At 35.0% G+C, this 23,244-nt stretch overlaps 2 protein-coding genes across 6 annotated transcripts; one reads left to right on the top strand and one right to left on the bottom strand.

Moving 5' to 3' along the window:
* The first annotated feature begins 5,777 nt into the window (after window positions 1-5,777).
* On the top strand, window positions 5,778-20,724 carry LOC18094897 (protein PHOTOPERIOD-INDEPENDENT EARLY FLOWERING 1). Of its 5 annotated transcripts, none has more exons than XM_024593637.2 (20): window positions 5,778-6,083; window positions 6,287-6,367; window positions 6,450-6,557; window positions 6,645-6,725; window positions 6,814-6,902; window positions 7,009-7,133; window positions 7,221-7,282; window positions 7,910-8,045; window positions 8,299-8,355; window positions 8,441-8,514; window positions 8,602-8,736; window positions 10,165-10,203; window positions 12,566-12,634; window positions 12,802-12,864; window positions 12,947-16,004; window positions 16,376-16,440; window positions 16,521-16,591; window positions 17,392-18,163; window positions 18,900-19,429; window positions 19,920-20,724. In XM_024593637.2, exons 1-20 carry the CDS (start codon window positions 6,024-6,026, stop codon window positions 20,311-20,313), a joined length of 6,069 nt encoding a protein of 2,022 aa, XP_024449405.1. In that variant the 5' UTR covers window positions 5,778-6,023; the 3' UTR covers window positions 20,314-20,724. The 5 variants fall into 5 exon arrangements, with proteins under 5 accessions (XP_024449405.1, XP_024449407.1, XP_024449404.1 ...); XM_024593639.2 differs by having other exon boundaries at window positions 8,441-8,521; window positions 8,633-8,736; XM_024593636.2 differs by having other exon boundaries at window positions 8,299-8,361.
* Window positions 20,725-21,131: 407 nt separating this feature from the next.
* On the bottom strand, window positions 21,132-21,910 carry LOC7470531 (uncharacterized). Its single transcript, XM_002299641.3, has 2 exons — window positions 21,613-21,910; window positions 21,132-21,446 (listed from the first exon to the last, which is right to left on the bottom strand). Exons 1-2 carry the CDS (start codon window positions 21,808-21,810, stop codon window positions 21,282-21,284), a joined length of 363 nt encoding a protein of 120 aa, XP_002299677.1. The 5' UTR covers window positions 21,811-21,910; the 3' UTR covers window positions 21,132-21,281.
* Between the last annotated feature and the right edge of the window lie 1,334 nt (window positions 21,911-23,244).

Here is a 23,244-nt window from a genome sequence, read left to right as displayed (position 1 = left end):
TCTTAATTGTGTTCTTGTTTATAATGCATATATTCTTGGATATTGATGGGAGATTAGAAGATTAGTCATAGTGATTTCATTTAATTTAACTTCAATTTGATTTTACCTATCCTTTCTCGAGGACGAGCAAGAGCTAAGTGTGGGGGTATTTGATGCAACCATATTATTCAATAGTTTCACCCACATTTAACTAGTGTTTTGCCTATGTTTTATATATAAAATGCCTTGATATTCTTTGTTTTATGTTTTGAAGGCACTTTTGGATGAAAGATGCAAAAAGAAGTAAATTGGAGATAATTGGCAGATTTGACCTTCAGTCCATGTTTTGTGCAGAGCGTGAGCTCTAGAGGTTGAAATGAAGTGATTCCAGTGGCATTAAAAAGCTAATATCCATACCTTTCTGGACATCTAAGGCAAGAAAATAAAATAAGGAAGAGCATGGAAATCGCAGCCTTCAAAGTCAAATCTCGCAATCTGCCAGTGTTGACCTTCGGCCATTCCAACTTGAATATCTGAAGCTACAAAAGTCCAATTGATGCAAACTAAATGTTTTTGGATTCATGTCTCAAAGGTCTATAAACGCTCCAAATTTCAGCCAAAACCGATGTCATATGAGGTAGATATGATTTTTCAAAGATGACAACTAAATTCTGCCAGCAAACAGGTTTCGTGAAAAAACGAGTCCAAATTACATTCCGAAGCATCTAAACCGATATCCAAGTTTGTATTTCAGCAATTTAGCTCCTCTAAGTCAAATCTTGAAGATTTCATGCAAGGCTATTTCTCCTTTTTTAGGAAAATAGTTATTGAAGTACTTAAATGTAAACAATCTACTTAATGGAGGACTATTTTGTAAAATAGAGACCTAGGGTTTCCTAGGATATAAAAAGAATGAGAGAAGAGAAGGGGGGCAGCCAGCCAAGAAGAGAAAAACGCCCCCTTCCTCTAAGAAACCTTAAATTATGCATTCTTCCTTCTTTTTGATTAGTTGTTCAACAAACATGCAAGGCTAAACACTTTTTCTTGGTTGCAAGGACACGGAAACCTTCGGATTTCAAGAACTGTGAGATTTATTTTACCTTTTCTTTTCAATTTATATGATGAATATGTTTGTTCTCCTATGCTTATTTTTCCTATGATTGTTTATTTTAATTGCTAGAACGGACTCTAAGTTATTATTGTAGACAATTTATTGCTAAGTTTGATATCAAAACCGGAGTTGTGGTATATGAACTTGTGAAGCAACTGAGTTTAATAATTGTGGCGGATCTACGTTATTAATCTTAGGGAGAACATTCAATCAAATCAAACATAGACTGCGGACAGTTATGTTTTCTTGATTAATCAACTTATCTAGTTCTTAAGGCTGCCATTGAATTAAATTACTAGTGCGGACACTGTGGTTGTTTGATGGTTAGGGCTAGTTATACGGCGGATCCGTTAACTAACCAATGTTAAGAAGAGATAAATATTCAGAATATAAATTGATGTTTCGTTTCCATGATCAGTTCTGATTTCTGTAGGTGGATGTGTGCTTGTGACCAAGGTTTGTTCTCTTGATAATTTTCTGATTTTATTAAATTTAGTTTGATAGTTTTCTGTTTTCTTTTGCTTTAGCCTAGATAACGTCCAAACCCCCCCAAATTGCATATCATATAGCATAAAAATCTGACTTGAATCTTCCTCGTGGGATCGACCCCTTGCTTGCTCTATACTATCTTGTGTGTTGTGTTTGAAGTTAGGGTAATTAATTTGTGCGACCGCGACATCGCAACAATTTCTTAAGATGAAGTCAAACAAATTATCCAATTTCAATAATGTTTGTAAATATAATGTCATATTTACAACACAATGTTGGCTCAATACTAAGATGCCTAAACTTTCTAACTCCTTTTATTTCTACAACAAAGAAAATAAATGCAATTAATGAATCACAATGAATGAAATAAAAACTTAGACTAGCTTAATGTAATTATAGAGATGAATTAACAATAAAATGACCTGGATTTTGGATTTCTACCGCTCATAAGTTGTATAAATTGCTCATAATTCAAAACTCCAACCAACTTCAATTTCAAAAATTAACTTTTTCCATATCCTCCAATCTTTTTTACTCCATCCTATTTATTCTTTAATTGTGCTTTTATGAATGTATGCCCAGTCTGCTCTTTGAATCTAGTTATAATTAATTTTCATCTAGCTTCGTTAAAATGCGTGTTTGGTCTCATACCTTTCTCAATCGCCTTAATACATATGTCATAAAAAGTGTGTAATATATCTTTAGTCCAACATGCGACTTTAAAAATCTTCCATATCCTTAGTTGAAATCTTATTTCTAAATAAACAATTAAACAGTTAATGTCTTAGGTACAATGTAATGATTAACAATGAACATATGCATATTGGGTGATAAACTTTTAAGAACAATAATATATAAATGAAGTGTTGTTAATGGATAATACGCAAAAAACAAATATAATAGGCATGATGAAGGTTGAAACAAAATAGGGTAACATATAAATGAAGGATTAAGCTAGTGATAACCATAAATATTGTTGCACAAGAAGAAAAAAATTGTGACACATCATGTTAAAAAAACAGTGGAATATCGTCTGAAATTTCCATCAAATGAAAATAATAAAAGATAAAATCAACAGCATGATAAAGAAAAAACAATAACTTTGTGGTCAATAAAAAAAAAGCATGACAAAACATATAACAGAAGAAGTATGATAAAAACAGCAACATATATTATACTGAAACCAATAAGAATAAAAAACAACAATCTAACACAATGAATCTGCTACTTGTAGGCAATCAATGATAAATATGAAAGACACTTCACATTGCAAAGGGCAATTTCAATCTAGTATCTTATCTGAAAAATTATGGTGATAGTTGTTCAATCCTTTAATGCTAATATTATTAATTCCAACCAGCAACGTGAATTATAATATATTTTTTACATTCTATGCTTTAATGAGATTTCTTTCAAGCTTTGGCTATTGTTGACTACTACATGCTAATTGGTCACTAATGTCATCTACCAACAACCTCACTTGCCACTATTCATTTTTACTTGGATCGTGCTTTTTATTTTCATTTTGTAGATAGTTACTTATTTTGGTCTACTTTAAGTCTTTCTCATAATTCTAAGAGATTTATCTTAATTGATGTTTATTTATTATTAATTAAGTAGGAATTTATGACTTGAACAAGTGAAGTATTAAGTGACAAACAAATACTGGGGTTTGGTAAATAAATTTAAAAGTAGGCGTTATTATTAAAAAGAAAAACAAATGATACATTTTTCATGCCTAATACAAACAATGTAGTTAAAGTCTACCCAACTATGACATCTCTATGTAGGCAAAACCTATACAAGGTTATAGAAAGATTTAAAAATTGATCATCCATCATGGTAGTGGTAGAGACAAAGCTTCCTCGCAATATAATGACATACATTATTCTCTCTAGACTGCCCCTAAAACCTCTAAATCAATTCATGTATGGCTAGAGTAATGGCCTTTACTTTCTTACTGACTTGAGCTTCCCTTATTTCCTTCTCAATCTCTAACTCAATTGTGACCATCTTAATAAAGATTGCAAGCATAACCATAACAGTGTCAATCTTAAAAATTTTCAAGGACCATTGTTGTATTCTATTAGTGGTGGCAGAGACATTTAACATTGAAAATGACATTTGATTTCATTGAACATAAACTTTTAAATTCAGGGTTGTTTAAAATCTACATAGATTATCTAAAAACCTAAACACATAAATTGAAAGATAATGTAATGAAAGGTAAAGAATCCTAAAAACATTATGTAATGTATGCAGTCATCAACATAACATGTTTGATTTCAGTTTATATATAGTTTTGAATGGAAGATTTTGGAGGAAAATTGGATTACCCAACTTGCAATCCCCCGTCTACTGAAATTAATTTCACGGTCTAGGTTTTCTTCTTCTTGATGAACCTAAAAAATTAAAGTGCACAACTTCCATTCCTGCAATAAAACAAAATGAAAAGCTTTAACTTAACAAAGAAGAAGGTGATGATTTTCAAATGATAAACAGTTACATAACATCTGACATGCAGAGACTACCAATGAGCATAATAAATGTCAGGCTTAACTTATCAATATATATTGACATAAATCACAATGGTTTGTCAACACAACAAAGAAGAAGATGAAAAAGCAAACCAAATATGATGGAAGAATATTAGTAATCTTAGAAGATGATAAGGGTTATTTGTGCCAATTGCTTACTCGTTTTTTTAGTGTAAATTTCTTTTTGGAGAGAATAAAATGAGGTGTGACCTCGTATTGTCAATATCACAAACATAAGAGAAGCAAAACAAGAAGGTGGGGAGGACCATAAATGAGTGAAGGAAACACAAAGGAAGAGGAGGCTGATTGGGAAGATGATGAAGTTATTTTGGTTGGTGAATAAAACAATTGTTCTTTTCTCTTTTCTGTCAAAAGTTACTAGTGAAGACAAATGAATTAAAACTAGGATTGCAATTCAGCAAAAGCAAGTTACACTTGCTTTTTGTAAACCTGTGGTTGGACCACCATTTTCAATGGATCTTATATTAAGAAACTATGGTTTAAATATTAACCAAATACTTTAAATTTATGATTTGTTCTAAAAGCAATAGTTACCTCGAAAATAAACACCCTCAAATTTGTTTATATTAGAAAAGATTTGCTCTCGTGCCACATCAGCTGCCACCTTAGTTAAATAATACGGAAGTCGATAAAACTTTAGAAAAAATAAAGCAAAGCAAAGAAAACATGGTTACTAGGGCGAGGATGTAAACATGCGAGAGTACCGCAACACAAAAGGCAAACTATGAAAAAGCAAAAAATAAAATAAAATAATAACAAACCTCGTATTAGTGCCCTACTGTATATAGTTTCTTTGATTAAATACCCAATAATCAATTTTATTAGTTAGATCCCTAGTTCTTACATCACCTTTCACATACCGTTTTACTTATAATAATTACTTGTTTTTCAATTAATCTTAAATTTTTAAAGTATCAACCATCAAATTACCCAGTTTTTTTTTTTTTAGTTCAAGACATGCTTGGGTAAAATTTTACTTAGTGTTGCTTATGATTTAACATTAAATATTTTGAAAAGAAGATTTGTTACGAGAAAAATAAGTTGTTAGTTATTTTTCAATATTGATAATAATCACTAAAAATATATTTGAGATTATAGTAAAAGATACTTTTTAAGATATTTTTTATTTAAAAATATATTAAAATTAAAAATAATATATATTTTTTATTTTTAATATTAGTATATTAAAATAATTTAAAAATATAAAAAAATTAATTTAAAATACTTTTTTAAAAAATTATTTTAAAAAAGGGCGCAACTAAACAAACAAATACCTCGTATTGATTAAATAAACAAGCACGTGCATGTGCGATAAATCACAGATTATATTTTCAGAATGCAATCAACTCAAATTGGATACATTTATACTCGTTAAGATATATTGAGTAATTTATAGGCTAACCAATTAACTAAACAAGTACTTTTCCATGCTAGATGAAATTGAAAATTGGATATTGCAGGTATAAAAAATAGAAAAACTAGGATTAATTTGAAAGCACACGTTTAATTATAAAGAAGGATTTGATTGGGAAAATTTCAGAGATGGGTGATCTAATTAATAAAATCAGCAGTTGGGGGACTCAATTAATAAACTATATATACTTGTAAGACCATGAGGTTTCCCAAGAAAACACAAAATATTTTTCTTCTGTTTATTTGTATTCTATACACAGTACGTAAAAAAAAATACAAAAAAAAAAGAAAGGTGAAGAAAGGGACCAAATCTGAAACCCTAACGCCGAAGAAAAAGGAGGAGAAGAAGAAGCCTTCTAATGTGAAGAACACAATTTTATCACAGCCATTAGAGTCGTCTCCTTCTCCATCTCCTTCAAGTTCCTGTGGACATGCAGGCGGTTAATTTTATTTAAGAGAAAAAAAAAACGACAATGGCGTCGAAAGGCCCAAGGTCTAAGCTTGATCACGAGACCAGAGCTCGGCGTCAAAAGGTTTGTAGTTGGTCACTCCTTTTATTTTATTTGTTTTCTCAGTGAATGTGTGAAGGTTTTTTTAATGGACTTTGAAGAGCTAATTTCTACATTTTCTAGTCATAATTTTGAAAAATAAGTAATCTTACTTAATTTCTATGCAAAATTTAGAAGTTTTGGGTTTATTGAATTTTCTATTATTTTATTGATAAATGGGTTTGTAGGCACTGGAAGCTCCGAGGGAGCCGCGTCGCCCTAAGACTCACTGGGATCACGTCTTAGAGGAAATGGTTTGGTTGTCGAAGGTAACTCATTAAGTAGTTGATTGATGCATGCTTGAAAGTATTAAGTTTAGGTTTTCTCTTCTAATTGAACTGTTACTTACAGGACTTTGAGTCGGAGAGGAAATGGAAATTGGCACAAGCGAAGAAAGTGGCATTAAGAGCCAGTAAGGGCATGTTGGATCAGGCCACCAGAGGAGAGAAGAAACTGAAGGTTCTGATTTCTTGTTTCTTTATGAATTTTTTTGGGGGTATATTTCACTTGGAGAAGAATGGGCTGAATTGATTTCGTTGGTATCAGGAAGAGGAGCAGCGGCTGCGAAAAGTTGCTCTTAATATTTCAAAGGATGTAAAGAAATTCTGGGTTAAAATAGAAAAGCTGGTAAATTTATCTAAAATGATTTGATTCTTCATCAACTTTTGTTTCTTTTTTTTTATCTCTTTGAAACCGTATGCAACTGTTTCTCCAGGTACTTTACAAGCATCAGATGGAGCTTGATGAGAAGAAGAAAAAGGCACTTGATAAGCAGCTTGAGTTTCTTCTAGGACAAACTGAGAGGTGGTGTTTCTTTTTCCTTATTCTTGTTTCTAACATTGACTTGGAACTTTGCCCTGTTAATTATGTTTTGTGAATGGGCAATTGAATCTGCATTTCGTGTTGCTAGGTACTCTACAATGTTAGCAGAAAATCTAGTGGACAAACCATCAGAGCAATATGCTGCACAAGATAAACCGAGAATTGCATACAAGAAAGGAGATGATGCTAATATACCTGAGCAAGTCAATGATGGTAAGCAGAATCACTTAGTTCGATTATTAGTTTCTTACTTAGGTAAGAGGCAGATATCCTTACCAAATGTTTGGCACAATTGTTTAGAGCCTCAGTTGGACACTACAGACAATGACGATGAGTATGATGTGCAATCTGAAGATGAAGTGGTGAGTTGCCTTTCATGTCTCTGTCATCTTATGTAAAGTATTTTTCCCTTACTTTTTTTAACTCAAGATGTAGTTATAATTCAAAAATTCCTGTTTGCGATCAAATTAGGGCTGGCTGTACTATCTGTAATTTGATCTGCTTATTTAGAGGCTGTTTGTTTTTGTGTTTAAAACTGCTTTTGAGTGCGTTTGGCTTGAAAAAACATTAAATTGATGCTTTTTTTTAGTGCTTTCCAATGGTTTTGATGTGTTGATGTCAAAAATGAAAAACAAATCTGAAAAAAAATTATTTTGATGCATTTTCAAGCGAAAAGTGCTTTTGAAATGCACCTTGCACCACAATACCAAACACACTACCCCGGGTGTGGCTTGTAGGATTCTTCTACTAGGAACCTGCTGCATAAACTCATCTGTTGTTTATATATCATGCTTGAATGGTGAGATTCTGTTTTGGGTATACCCTTTTGTTTTCTCAGGTTCCTTATGTGAAGCCTTAGGCTATATTTGATACTGCCCCATTTGTCAGCTAAAAAATTTGTGGAACTGTCATGGTGATTCCTTTGTTTGTCCTGCATTTTCAATTGGCATACAATTACTAACGATCTCGCTTACTGATATTTGTTCTAGGAAGATGATGAGCATACTATTGAGGAAGATGAGGCTCTTATAACTGCAGAAGAAAGGCAAGAAGAATTGGAAGCTCTGCACAATGAAACAGATATTCCACTCGAGGAGCTACTTAACCGTTATCCTGTAGAGAAAGGTAGAAAGCTGTTCTCATGATTCTTCTTTTTAATTTTGGAGATACCATTTTCCCTACACCTTTTATTCCATTTGCTGAGTTATGCGTGTTGTCTATGGTTATAACCACTTAAATAGTGTTGTGTATCAGTTGATGCAAACCGCTTTGTTAAAGGCTCTCAATCCCTGTCATTTCATTCTCTAGATGACCTTGTTCATTGTGTTTCTTCTCTGCCATTTCATTCAATTGGTTATTTCCCCACCTGTTTTTTCAGGTAGCGGAGAAAGTAGTGAAAATGGAGCTAAGCCATCTGCAAATGGGGAAGACCATTGTGAGAGTAAGCTGCTGTGGATGAATCATGTCTCTAGCAAGCAATTTGATTGTCTGATACTATTGCTTGGTTATATAATTTGCAGGGAAAGGAAACGATATGTCTGCTGCTAGTGACATGGAGATAAGCTGCTCACCTGTTAATGCTAGTCGTCGTTGTGTAAGTTGTATGTGTTTATAGTTGCCATTGCTGAATTACTAAATTCAGCTAAAACGGTTCAACATAATGTCCATTATCTAATAATAGGGTGAAAATAATGGTGCCTTGCCCATTCCAGACAATGACTTATTGGAAATCAGGACCAATGAAACCAGAAATCAGTTAAGTATTTCTGATGATCCGGCCAAAGAACGTGTGCCATATGATTTCAGTGATGAACAGGCAAGATACTACACACACACACACACACACACGCCAATCTCTGAACTCTCTGTCTTCATATTCTATTTTGTCCCTTCTAGGCTTCCTATGTCTATTTATAAGAGATTTAATTATCAGGTGTAAAGAAATATATACACATGCAAACAATCCGTTTCTGTAGATTTGAATTTTCCATGTAGTTTTTATTTTTGTCATTTTGGTGATTATTTGGGAAAATAAATCAATTTACTGTCAAGCAACTAGAACAGAATTTGACTTGGATCTCATTCTGAAAATCATCACTTGCATCTCTACTTCAGAAGCAAATATTTGATGATCAAAGCTTGATTGTGGTAAAACTACTTAAGAAAATTAGTGGGGAACATGGAGAATGGACGAAGAAGGTTGTAGGTGATAGAATAAATTAATTGGTTGAGACTGATTTTTTTGTAGCATTCATAACAGTCATTACAATTATCAAACCAATCGCAACCTTTTTTATGATGCGGATTCAAAAAAATGCTGTTATATTGCTGTATAATGGTAATGGGACCCTAAGATGCTCTTAAAGATCAGTGTAATGGCTGATATTTAATGGTGAATCCATTTTAGGGACCAGAGGAATGAAAATAGTTGATGCCTCACAACAATTCTGGCTGCAAAGAACTGCTACTTGATTTCCTTTCTTTCAGTTATTCTTTTTTCCTTTTCATGAATAAAAATACAGATTCTTTCTTATATACACATATATGGTTTTCAAATTTTTCCCCCTTCACTGCTATCTGCCAGGAATCTCATCTATTTCTTCTCCCTATGGAATTACGGGTTTCTGTTTTGATCGAGTGGGACTAACTATTACTAGAAATATCTCAAGAGAAGAAAAGATAAACAAGAAATGGTTTAGATTTGAGGTGAAACCCTTCTCTGCTGTTACAAAGTTCATCTGCTCTGATCTTTAAAAAGGAAGGCTAGTGTAAGGGGGGACGTGGTCTCATTTCCACAGTTGCCCCAAGAGAACATTTTGTTATTTCAGAAAAGGGGAAACAAATAACTAAATGAAGGAAATCGATTAGCTATTAATCAAAGTTTATTTACATACATACTACTGTTTTTCTGCACCAAATTTAACTCTTACATATTCCAGGTATGAGCTCATCTATGAAAATATTAATATTTTTCTCCTGCTGTGTGAAGTTTCAACCAAGTCCTGTTTCTTGAATTGCACTTGCTTATCTATGTAAAGCATGGTCAGCTATTGAAAAAAAAAAAAAACACCTTTTGACCCTGACTTGTGTCCAAAATCTATGTACCCCTATTACTTTGATGCTGCCATTAGTTCACCACCTTTTTTTTTGTTTTTCTTTTAAAATTTTATTGCGAGTGTTATAATAAATGTTGTCATTGATTTATATTTGATATTTATACTCACTTGTATCTTCTGTGATGTAGGAAGATGGTGATTTTGATCTTGCTGCAGAAGAAGAAAAGGTATGTGTTAGCTATGATTTAGTCTTTCATGTAGTTATGATTCTGTTCTTACCCTCTTTCCTGGTCGTATAGTTTTTTCCCCTACAACCTGAGCATAAAATTTTATTTTTATTTTCAATAATGAATTTATTTTCCAAATGCAAATTCAATAGAATCCATTTGTAAATTTTACAAGGGATGAAGTTTTTTTCAGTACCTTTCCTGTTATATATTGGTTGAAACTTGAAATAATGATTTTAATCAGTGTGTTGTTATGGCAGACGTTGATATGGCTTTTGCGTTTCTCTTCTTGTTGGAAGTCTTATTGTTTCTAGGGTGATCTAAGAAGTCTGTGATGCATTCTGTTGAATGGAGTTTACTAGGTTAACCTTCCGGCTTCCATAGAGCTGTATCTGCTTCCATGCATAAGGCTAAACCCATAAGTTCACCCTTGTGTTATCCTAAATTTGTTGACTGAGCTCCTATGTAATAACTTGGTTAGTCGAACCCTAAATTCTCCAATTTTGATCAATGAAGAAGAATTAATCCAGATTGATATGTATGGTAGTATTTTTTGTCATGGCATTTACCCCCCCTTCTAATGTTTTACATGTCACTAATTTGAAACTTCAGAGGGTGCATTAATTGCTTGTTTCTAGTTAATGGTAAAAATCATGAATAATAAAAGTTTGAAATACAAATAACCAAAGGCATAGGACATACTGTATGCTTTTCTGAAAACCAGATGAAAAAGACAAACAAAATCAAAGGGATCCAGATGAGTACTTGAACAAATAAAAAAACAAAGACAAACAGTAAAAGAATTATATATATATAAATATAGAAACAATTGCACTTTTACATCTCCATTGAACCCATTACAGTTTTTCATCTCTGTTGAAATGGGTTGCTGCAAGTAGTGCAGGGGTGTTACCGGGGAAAACAGTGTTGGAGTACGTTATGGGTGGAGGTTGCATTGTTGGTGGCATGACTGGTAGTGGCTATAGATCTTGCTTAAAGAGATAGCAGATTTATTGTTTTTGGTTATGGATTGAAAGCAAGAGAAAAGAACCGGATTTTATTAGAAAAAAAGGCTCTTTTGTGTCCAGTACCAAAACCATCGAGTTATTCAATGACCTGCATTTCTTTTTGAAAAAGAAAAGAAAAGGACCTTTTTGGAGTAGTTTTCACTGGTTTGTTGGTTATAAAAAGGTTTTGGTTTGGGCTAATGAGATAGATTTTGTTGGATCAGTCTGAATAGTAAAGAGGTTGGAGATTGGGATTTCTATCCCATGAGAGGAGGAAGAAATTGGACTTCGCGGACTTCGCATGATTTTTCAATTTTAGATTTGCAGATCTGCAGTTGTGCAAATCACTAGGAGATTAAGCTCTTCCCATGTGTCAAGTTGAATAAAGAAATGCAGCCTCAACCAGAGAAATCAATTTGCACCACCGCTGATGGCTCACAATGTGCTAATCCGCAACCAGCAAGTATTTCCAAACTGAATAAAATTCCTACTTAAATACTAAACTTACGAGAAAAAAAAAATATTAAATTTAAAGAAGAATACGAGCCACTGGATCATAATCTTAATGTGGGACCCAAATAGTGGGCCCACTAATCCACTGGCTCATGTATTCTTGAAGTTTTTTATTCATATTCAGCATTGCTCTAATAGAGAATAAATATTAATGGTATAGATATTTGAATTTTTCTTCTTAATAAGAACTTAAAATCTTTTTTCTTTATTAAAAACTGTTGTGTATATATTCTGTTTCTTCTTTTCAGAATATACTAACACTCAAACAAACTGATGTTAATAATTTGGCTCGTCTTAAGGTTTGATTGACCAATTGATTGAATTTAAGGTTTGACTGGCCATTTTATTTATGTAGGGGCTTATTGAAATTGATGAATTTAAGGTTTGATGGAAAATGATGCATGTCATAGGGGCTTAATTGATGGTAGATTTTATCTATTGAAATTGATGAATTTAAGGTTTGATTGACCAGGTTATTTATATAGGGGCTTAATTGATGAATTTTGGATAACGCAAGGACATACTTGTGAATTCAGCCAACTTTGCATGGAATTTATTGCAAGGAATTACTATGAAATGTTGTGACTGTCTGATTGTGTACTTCATCTTTATTACATCCTAAATCATACAATGAACTGAGTGTCGATTTTAGGTCCTCTTTCTTATATGTATTTAGATGTAATTATTAGGTCCTCCTTCTCTCACTAAGTTTTGAACAGAATAGTTTTAATATGATCAAGTGAAGTTCAGATAGTACAATTTATGTGTATGCTCATTTGCCATGTTACAGATTTCAAAGGCTGAATTTTTTACTATGATTTGTCACTGGCTTCAATGTTCAGGATGACGAGACAACCTTGTTGGAAGAGGAAGAGCTGGCAAAAGCAGATTCAAAGAATCCCATAGATGAGGTAAAGAACTAGTTGGATGTATCATATTCTTTGTGTTCCATAACCTTGCATTTTGGTGAAGAAATCCATGGTTTTTCAACAAAATTTTATTATAACTCCTGATTGTCTTTGCTAGTTTAATTGTTTTATTTTTAATCACTCTGCCTGAGATAGCTGCTAATTCACAGATCTCATTGCTGCAAAAGGAGAGTGAAATCCCTTTGGAAGAATTGCTTGCAAGGTATACCAAGGTGGGTTCAAGAATTGCCTCTGCACAGACCTTTTTCTCATATTGTATGTTGATTTATTTATATTATCCATGCCTTCTTATAGGAGCCTAACAATGAAGTTTCAGAGGATGAATCTGAATATGCATCTTTATTATCAGACAATGTGTCAAATTCCCCAGGCCATGAAGATGAACTGAAGCAGCTGGATAACTCAATGGATGGAATTGTTGAATGTGGAAACCATCCTCTTGTAGAAGAACAAGAAAAGGGAAATGAAAAAATTTCAGAAGATGGAAGGGAGAGTGAGAATAGGATTGCTGATGCTGCTGCTGCTGCAAGATCTGCACAACCAACAGGCAATACATTCTCAACAACTAAAGTGCGCACGAAGTTCCCTTTTCTTCTTAAGTACCCTCTTCGTGAATATCAACATATAGGCCTTGATTGGCTTGTTACAATGTATGAGAAAAGATTAAATGGGATTCTAGCTGATGAAATGGGGCTTGGAAAGACAATCATGACTATTGCTTTGCTTGCACACCTGGCATGTGAAAAGGGAATATGGGGTCCTCATCTGATCGTGGTTCCCACAAGTGTCATGCTTAACTGGGAAACAGAGTTTTTTAAATGGTGTCCTGCCTTCAAGATTTTAACATATTTTGGCAGTGCAAAAGAGCGTAAATGCAAGAGGCAAGGTTGGCTGAAACCGAACTCCTTCCATGTATGCATAACAACTTACAGACTGGTTATACAGGATTCCAAAGTCTTCAAAAGGAAGAAATGGAAGTATTTGATATTGGATGAAGCTCATCTGATTAAAAATTGGAAGTCTCAGAGATGGCAAACTCTTTTAAACTTTAATTCAAAACGACGAATCTTATTAACTGGTACACCTCTGCAGAATGATCTCATGGAACTCTGGTCACTGATGCATTTCTTGATGCCCCACATCTTTCAATCTCACCAGGAATTCAAGGACTGGTTTAGCAATCCAATAACTGGGATGGTGGAGGGACAAGAAAGAGTGAACAAAGAAGTTGTTGATCGTTTGCATAATGTTCTCCGTCCATTCATCCTCCGTCGATTGAAAAGGGATGTGGAGAAGCAGCTGCCCATGAAACATGAGCATGTCATCTATTGTAGACTTTCAAGGAGGCAGCGTAACTTGTACGAGGATTTCATTGCTAGCTCAGAGACACAAGCTACCCTTGCCACTGCCAACTTTTTTGGGATGATCAGTATCATAATGCAACTTCGTAAAGTTTGTAACCATCCTGACTTATTTGAGGGTCGTCCAATTATTAGTTCTTTTGATATGGCTGGTATAGACATGCAATTAAGTAGTTCTGTTTGTTCAATGCTTTCACCTGGGCCATTGTCATCAGTAGATCTTTGTGCTTTGGGGCTTATATTTACTCATCTTGATTTTAGCATGGCCTCTTGGGAGTACGATGAAGTAAAGTCTATTGCAACTCCATCAAGATTAATTAAGGAGCGTTCCAACCTGGATAACATAGAAGAAGTTGGACCGGGATCTAAACATTGGAAGAAGTTGCCTGGAAAAAATATTTTTGAAGAGATTAGAAAGTCATTATTGGAGGAGAGATTAAGAGAAGTGAAGCAACGGGCAGCATCTATTGCATGGTGGAATTCCTTGAGGTGTCAGAAAAAACCCATATACTCAACAACCCTACGAGAACTTCTCACAGTGAAGCATCCCATCTATGATGTCCATCGCCATAAAACTGAGCGACTCTCTTACTTGTACTCTTCTAAGCTGGGTGATGTTATTCTTTCACCAATTGAACGGTTCCAGAAGATGACTGATCTTGTGGAATCATTTATGTTTGCAATTCCAGCAGCACGTACCCCAGTACCTGTCTTCTGGTGTAGTCAGATTAGAACTCCAGTGTTTCTTCATTCAACTTATGAGGAGAAATGCTCTGAAATGTTGTTACCTCTTCTTTCACCTATCAGACCTGCAATTGTTCGGAGACAACTTTATTTTCCAGACAGGCGTCTAATACAGTTTGACTGTGGTAAATTGCAGGAGCTTGCAATTTTGCTCAGGAAGTTGAAGTCAGAAGGACACCGGGTATTAATATTCACACAGATGACTAAGATGCTTGATATTTTGGAGGTTTTCATGAATTTGTATGGCTACACTTACATGCGCTTAGATGGATCCACTCAACCAGAGGAGAGACAAACATTAATGCAGCGTTTCAACACAAATCCCAAAATCTTTATCTTCATTTTATCAACCCGTAGTGGAGGTGTTGGCATCAATCTTGTAGGGGCAGATACTGTAATCTTCTATGATAGTGACTGGAATCCTGCTATGGATCAACAGGCCCAAGACCGCTGCCATCGGATAGGACAGACACGTGAAGTACATATCTACAGGTTAATCAGTGAGAGCACCATTGAAGAAAACATTTTAAAGAAAGCCAATCAGAAGCGTGCTCTTGATGATCTAGTAATACAGAGTGGAGGGTACAATACGGAATTTTTCAAGAAGCTCAATCCTATGGAATTATTCTCAGGGCATAAAACACTTCAGATTAAGAATATGCAGAGGGAGAAAAACCATAACAATGGAAACGAGGTGTCTTTGTCTAATGCAGATGTGGATGCTGCTCTGAAATATGCAGAAGATGAAGCAGATTACATGGCATTGAAGAAAGTCGAACAGGAAGAGGCTGTAGACAACCAAGAGTTTACTGAAGAGGCCATTGGGAGATTGGAAGATGATGAATTTGTGAATGATGATGATATGAAGGCTGATGAGCCTACAGACCATGAGATGACAACTTATAGTAAAGATGGTGCAGTGAATTTAAAAGAGAATGGTTGCATTGAAGAGAGAGCTGTAACTCTTACTGGCAATGAAGATGTTGATATGTTGGCTGATGTCAAACAGATGGCGGCGGCGGCGGCTGCTGCTGGACAAGCTATCTCATCCTTTGAGAATCAGCTACGTCCAATTGACAGATATGCGGTTCGGTTTCTGGAATTGTGGGATCCAATTATAGACAAAGCAGCCTTGGAATCTCAAGTTGGGTTTGAGGAGACCGAATGGGAGCTTGATCGTATTGAGAAGTACAAGGAGGAAATGGAAGCTGAGATTGATGATGATGAGGAACCATTGGTTTATGAAAGTAAGCATTTTTCTTTTTGTGCTAGTTTGTCCTTGAATGAATCAAATCTACAAATTAGTAACTTGCAATACTTTTTTCTGAGAAAATTGGTAGTTTTTTTTAGTCTTGATTGCAAAGCATGATGGTGGGATAGAAATATTGAAATCATGTTTTTCTCCTTTTAATCGTTTCTATTTTTCTTGTTGAAACCATTTATAAAACTCGTAATTTGGGTTTCAAGACCTTTCTTCAACTTAAGTTTATAATGAATAACTACATGGCATGTGATATCTAGTTTCTATTTTTCATTTGAATTTTTTAGGATAAGCAATTTTTATATTATGTACAGTGCCAATCATAAGTAGAAGTGATGATTTTTCTCCTTATATCAGGATGGGATGCTGATTTTGCGACTGAGGCATACCGACAAGAAGTTGAGGCATTAACTCAACATCAGGTTAGTGAATTTTGTCACATGCTGTAAATTTTGTTTTCTTTAAATGTGTCTGAAAGCTTATTATTATTGTGTTCTTTTAGCTGTTGGAAGAACAGGAAGCTGAAGCTAATGAGAAGGAAGGTGCAGATGATGGACATTTAGATGCTATGGTGTAAGACAATTCTGAACTTGTCATGAATTTATTGTGCTGGCTATCTAACTTTGTTTATTAAAAAAGATGAAATTAAGGTGTTTTGGGATGTAGGTCAGCAATTAGGTAACTTTTTTCGTCTTTTTAATTTTTATGGCCGAGGGCTGAGGGGTGTTCTGTTATTTTATACTTGCTATCTCTTGTGGCAGCATGTGGCTTTTGGAAGCGAATGCCCTAGTATCATTAAAATTTCACACAAGCAGTTGATATTTACCAGGCAGTGCATTTGTAGTGTGGGAGACACATGCTGGAGGTCTCCTGGGCTCAAACTACTGCAATGACAAGTTATTAATGCTGAATAGAATGGATGCTTCAGTATAGATTGAGTTTTTTGACCATTTATGGTTCCATTGAGACATCACTTAAATGGTTCAGATATTAATGTCATTAATAAATATGAATAAAATTGAAACTTGCATTCTAACCGAGCTATTCAACTCCCCATCTTGAGATGAAACTAAATAGTGCATGAGGGTTGGGTTTAGAACAATGCTTGAGACAAAGGGAAAACAGAGCCTTGTGCCAAATCCTTGTTGCACGGGTAGATTTTTGGTCATTAAGAATGAAGCAGGCACTGTTCTCCTTACTTTTCATGAATCTGTCCGACAAGCTTGCTGCTATGTATTCTGGTGGTAAGCTTGGAAAAATCATTCCGCTTTATTGTCTCTAAAGGTGGCTATTTCTTGGGCACACCTGACTGGCACTTGTTCTTTTTATTGTCAGATGAAATGCTCAGTTACTAACCTGTTTCATTTTAGCAGGTATAAAATGCCACGTAATCCTAAATTGAAGTCTAAGAAGAAACCAAAGAAAGCCAAGTTCAAATCTCTGAAGAAAGAATCTTTGACTTCTGAATTGAAACACGTGAAAGAGGAGGTATCAATGGAAACTTTGTCTGTAGATGATGATGATGATGGTACATATTCGGATACGATGTCTCCTTGTTCCAGTATGTGGAGAAAGCGTAAGAAAGCAGAATCAGCAATTTGTATTGACAAAACGAGGTCGAAGAAGACTAAGAAATTCAAAAAGGGTCCAGAAACGTGCACTTTTAGTGTAGATTCAGACCTGTCTGGAAAGCAGCATGACAGATTTACGGAACTAAAACCATATGAGGTTGTGGTTTCCGATATTGAGCAGAAGCCAGCTAGCAGGAGCAAAATGGGAGGGAAAATATCCATCAGTACCATGCCAGTGAAACGGGTTTTGATGATAAAGCCAGAGAAGTTGAAGAAGGGGAATGTTTGGTTGAAAGATTGTGTTCCACCACCTGCTTTATGGATGCCACAGGAGGATGCAGTATTATGTGCTGTTGTACATGAATATGGTCCACATTGGAGCTTGGTCAGTGAAATTCTGTATGGGATGACTGCTGGTGGGTTTTATCGGGGAAGATACCGCCATCCAGTTCATTGTTGTGAGAGATTTAGGGAGCTAATCCACAGATATGTTTTATTTTCTCCGGAAAATCCTATTAATAATGAAAAGATGAGCAACATGGTCCCTGGGAAGGCCCTTCTGAAAGTAACCGAGGTAAGTCTGATTTCCTTTGCATTCAAATGTGTTCCATATAGAGAAATTAGGGAAAGAAGATGCTGAGAATAGGAAAAGGCTCCTGAAGACATTCATTTATTTAATCAGACTTGCTAATTGAAAACTGGATGCTTATTTGCACTCGTGAACCCTATTCAGTTATTGTCCTGCAGATACCAACCACACTGGTCAGTAATTCCAACAATTGATTGATAACAGTTACTGATGTTTGGATTAGCTATCCCTTTGGTTTTTGTTATTCAATTTTTTTTTTATATATTTATTTGTTTTGGTGCTCAAAAGATAACAAAACAGGCTCTTCGGCCACAGAAGAAATGCTTTAATTAACTGCTAATCATTAATATTCATCACGGGTTAGGGATTTCTGGTGTACCATTGAATAGGATTCAACTAATGCAAATTTCTTGGTGATTAATAACAATAAACTTTATCAGCCTGCATAGCCATTATCTCCGAAACTGCAGTTATGCACGTTTTTTTTCTCAGAATAATCTAATTCTGAATGGTTAATTTTATATGCATATATGATCATAGTGAAACTACTACTACTTTAAAAAAATGCCTGCTGCATTTTTTATGACTTTGAGTGAATAATCAATTTTAATGATTGATGGGAAATATCACAATGTAACTAGAGAAAACAATAGTTTGGTAATTCTATGATGAAATAGATTAGACAGTAAAGCTTGTGCTGATCGATTTTTTGTTGCATCAGGATAACATACGGATGTTGTTAAATGTTGTTGCTGAGCAGCCAGACCATGAGTTACTTCTCCAGAAGCACTTCACAGCACTGCTTTCTTCTGTGTGGAGGGTGAAATCTCGTGTTGAAAATCAACAAAACATGCCATCATCTCGAAATGCCCTTTATAACAGTGGAAGGGTTTTCAATTCTTCTGTTAATCCGTTACCTTGGAACTCCTTGAGGGAATCGGCAAAAAGAATGAAATTCACTAATTTGGGACAGAGTACCAAGTTGCTGGCAGCTGCACTCCATGATGCCAGCAGTAGAAGGCCAGGTGATAGAGTTTCCAATTCCAATGTGAATGAAGAAGCTCCTGCTGTAGGCGAGAAGCTGGAAATAACATTGGAATTCCAAAAGGAGGAAAATGATTATTTGATTCCATTCCCACCTGTAATAAGTTTGTCAATACCTGGCTCAGCACCATGGATGTCTGTAAATAAGGATAGAGCGGCGGCTCACCATCTCAGGGCATCCACAAGCATAGCTGAAAATCGATTCAGGTATGTTTTCTTGCAATCACGAAGATTACATGGATCTGCTTGTGTGGTATGGATAGTCTCCTTGTATTTCCTGTTTGATGACATTGAAGACACTGGCGTTAGCAGCGCAGTTTTGTTGGACATAGAGTTTAAGGTTTCACTCTTGCAATGCATTCAATTTGTTACTTTCTTGTACTGGAACTGGGTTGACCGATTGACTTGTGCTGCTTTTGTATTCTTCCCCTCTGGCAGCTATAGTGCTTGGCTAGTCTCTTGATTTTCATGCATTTCATCAATTTCTTGAAATTTTAATGCATCTTTTCCAAAATTCCCGGATATTTGTTTTATTACGAGTGATTGTAAATATTGAGGAATTGATAAGTGGTACTGAGGCCATTTATCATTAGTTTCAGGTGCTAATAAAATGAATCCATGCCATTGGTCTGTGAAACATGTACAAGTATTTGATTCTTTAGTAACTGGCTAAAAGTCTTTTTCTCCCTCGTCACAGGGATGCAGCAAGAGCTTCTTCATCTGTGTTACCAGCAAATGATTTGAAGTTGTGGCTGGCTTCAAAGACTCAGTCCTTGGGAAAGCACAAGCTAACTGTCTCTGAGTCAACCAAGCCTCCTAGGTCAAAGACGAGGAAAACTTTGCTGGAGCAAAATGAAGGACATGCCGAGCCAGTAATGCAACCACTGTCAGATAGGGATCCCAATTTAAGGTTTGACCTGCCACCAGAAGTCATTCAGGATGATAAGGATGGGTTTTCTATTTCATTCATGGAAAAAGAACTTTCAGTGGAAACGAAGATCTCCGAAGCTGTCCCGCATATCTATGTTCCTGATTTGATATTGGGTCTTGATGATTATTCTTTGTTGCCGGAATACACTGACATTGGATAGGATTAAACTAGAGAACCAAATAACATCTTCTCGGCTTTGGCTCTCATGACAAATGTGTTCTGGTCGGAGAATCACCTACAGCTGGGCGACCATAATTGTGTCGCCGGGAAATGATGGAATCAACTGCCCATTTTCAGGACGCCAATCAAGGACATGGTTTCTCTCATGGTTGGAGTTTGTCTGCAAGGAGGATCAGAAGTGGCTCTGCAGGAAGGATCCCCAGGGTAATGAAATTACAAAATGTAACATAATTTTTTGAATTCGATTCTTATTGGGGGGGGGGGGGGGGGGGTGGTGTGCCAGGCCAGTTTTGTTGGGGTCAGTTAAATGATCAATTTACGGCATATTTCCGCATAGAAAGGAATTAGGGTAGGGCAATAGATACGAATGAAAAATGAAAGGTTGAGTCTCTCTCTCGCTGTCTACTCTAAACCCCAACCACCTGCAATTTGTTTGATTCCAATCTTCAATTAATGGCTAGCTGATTCTCGAGCTAGGTAGGGTAGGGTGTGTGATGGTTCTGATTCCCAAGCTAAGTAAGATAGCCATTCAAAGCATGTGAATTGATTATCAATTCTGCTTTTTATACCGTAATTGTGAGAGTTTAATTAAAGAAAATGAAAGTAATAAAGAATTATGAAAACATGAATATAATGGAAGACTATATTATTATTATTATTACTTTAAATATATCTAACATTAACAATATCCATCTCCATGTATATATACCACTTATATATAAACAATTTAATTATATTATCAATTCTAATTTGTATTTATCTTGTCAAATTTGTTGGAATCACCCCAAAAAAAGAAGAGAAAAAAAAAGGGATTTAATATAATTGAAGAAATAAACAACTCTCGGTGTTGTTTATAAAAATATACACCCGCAAGTGTGGCAGAAGCTGGGAAAACAAGTGTTTCTTTAAATTTATTTCTAAACATCCATGGCTCTCCAAGTATAATTCCTAAATGTCTTCTTTCTTTTCTCCTGTAGCCTTTTCCTCAGCATTCTTGATTTGTTCTTTCTCTGATTCAGCCGCAGGAGCCTCAGTTGCTGCTTGTTCTTCGTTTTGCTTGCATGGAACTTCCTCTTCCTTGCTTTCGCTTGTTGTTTCCATCTGTACTTCATTCTGCAAATGCATTTGAAATGGCTTGAGAATAACTTGATCGATCCATGGGTAAAATTGCATGGCAATACTCGTGCATGGATGGATGTTTGAGAAAATTAATGGAAGGCAAAAAAATAATTACGAAAACAGCATAGAATGAGAAAATTGTCTTAAGGTATTTAATTACCTCATTAAGCAATGATCCAAGGGACTTCTTATAATCGTCACTCTTCTCAGCATTTTCTTCTTCAACCTTTTCTACGGCCTCTAGCTCAACCTTCACAGCTTCATTGTTCTCCGCGGTTTCCTCCATGGGAGGCTCGGGTGCTGGGGCGGAGCCAACCTCATCCTTCAAGTCCTTTGGTACACTAGCGCAGCCTCCCATATTTGATGCTAAATTCCCTCTCCTTTTTTTCTCGGTTGTTGAGAGAGGAGAGAAAGCAAATTGATAATGCCTTTATGGGGTTGAGATACACACAGCTTTTCTGGTTTTCAAGAACTATATATAGAGAGTGGAATGTTTTTTTTTTTCTCTTGTAGAAGCTAGCCACCCACCGGGTTTCTCTCTATGGCTTGGAAAGATTTTAGGTGTAATTTTCAGAATTAGTACTAAACAGGTTTGCTTTTAATAATCGCAGGCTGTGGCTGTTCTTAATTGCGCGTCATTTACCAGTTGTGTATACTTAAAATTAGACGACCACATTTGCAACCTTTCCGGCTTTGCACTTTTCCTGTTTTGAGACTTTGGGCAACTCTCTCTATCTCTCTCTCTCTCTCTCTCTCTCTCTCTTTTGCTGTCTTTCTATTTTTGTACATTTGCTCAAACTTCAAAGTCAGTAAGTTTTTAGTTTATGTTTAATATTTAGTGATTGTAGTTTTTTTAAAAATAAGTTTAAGAATAACATTATTAGTCATGGTTTTCTTTAAAAAATAAGTTTAAAAAATATGTATTTGATTAAAACTATTGTGAGATAAATTTTTACATAAAAAAATAAAATAAAAAGAAGGTCTTCATTCATGAAAATCATGTTATTTTAGTTTTTAAAAAACCAAGGTTTGAAATATAATTGTGCATGATACCAGTATAAAATGTAGAAACTATTGGGCTAGCCAAACAACTTTTTCTCTATGGTTAAACAAAAAATAAAAACTACACAATACCAAACAATTTCTTATTCTTACATGAAGACTAGGTTTTATAGCTATATTTATAAAATTCAACCTAACTTGACAAGGCAACTTGCTGATCCAAGAATCTGGAGCCTAGAATGAGCTAGAGGTGTTGAAAAAAATTGATTTATCTATAATATTTGTATTATTTTACCTGACTCAACTCGTCAAAGTCAGATAATGCAGATATTACTAATGATATTAAATTAAAAAATCTAAAAAATAGATATCATGAGTCGAGTGACTAGTCAGGATTTTTGAAACTCGGTCAACACAACTCAACCCATATACCATATACTTCTTTTGTCTTTATATTTGATAGTTTATTAATTGAATATTTATTTTTATTTTATTTAAAAATATTTCAGCTTCAAAGTTCTTGTTATTGAGTTTCCTACTAGATTTTTTTAACATGACAAAAAAAAGCTTATCTCTTTCATGAAGAGAAGAGTAATTAGAATTTAATAGTGATGCAAGGTGTTGAATTACCTAACATTGAAAGTGTCATAATACCAACAGTCCATGTTGTAGGTTCATCTCTAAATACAGACTCATGAGAATTAGAAATATAAACTCAACTCGAGAATATCTGTAATATCTACAAAAAAATTAGTTCAACCTGATAAATCACCTGCTCAATCCAAATTTT

The sequence above is a fragment of the Populus trichocarpa genome, chromosome 1 (assembly GCF_000002775.5).
Source record: "Populus trichocarpa isolate Nisqually-1 chromosome 1, P.trichocarpa_v4.1, whole genome shotgun sequence".
Taxonomy (NCBI): Eukaryota; Viridiplantae; Streptophyta; class Magnoliopsida; order Malpighiales; family Salicaceae; genus Populus; species Populus trichocarpa.
This window is presented reverse-complemented; position numbering and strand designations above follow the sequence as displayed.

Bases quoted from the DNA above. Each gene is read 5' to 3' on its own strand.
- LOC7470531 (XM_002299641.3), bottom strand. From the start codon at position 21,810: ATGGGAGGCTGCGCTAGTGTACCAAAGGACTTGAAGGATGAGGTTGGC. The intron at 21,447-21,612 runs GTAATTAAATAC...ATGCATTTGCAG, and splicing joins TTGGATCATTGCTTAATGAG to AATGAAGTACAGATGGAAAC.
- LOC18094897 (XM_024593636.2), top strand. From the start codon at position 6,024: ATGGCGTCGAAAGGCCCAAGGTCTAAGCTTGATCACGAGACCAGAGCT. The intron at 6,368-6,449 runs GTAACTCATTAA...TGTTACTTACAG, and splicing joins AAATGGTTTGGTTGTCGAAG to GACTTTGAGTCGGAGAGGAA. The intron at 16,005-16,375 runs GTAAGCATTTTT...TCCTTATATCAG, and splicing joins GGAACCATTGGTTTATGAAA to GATGGGATGCTGATTTTGCG.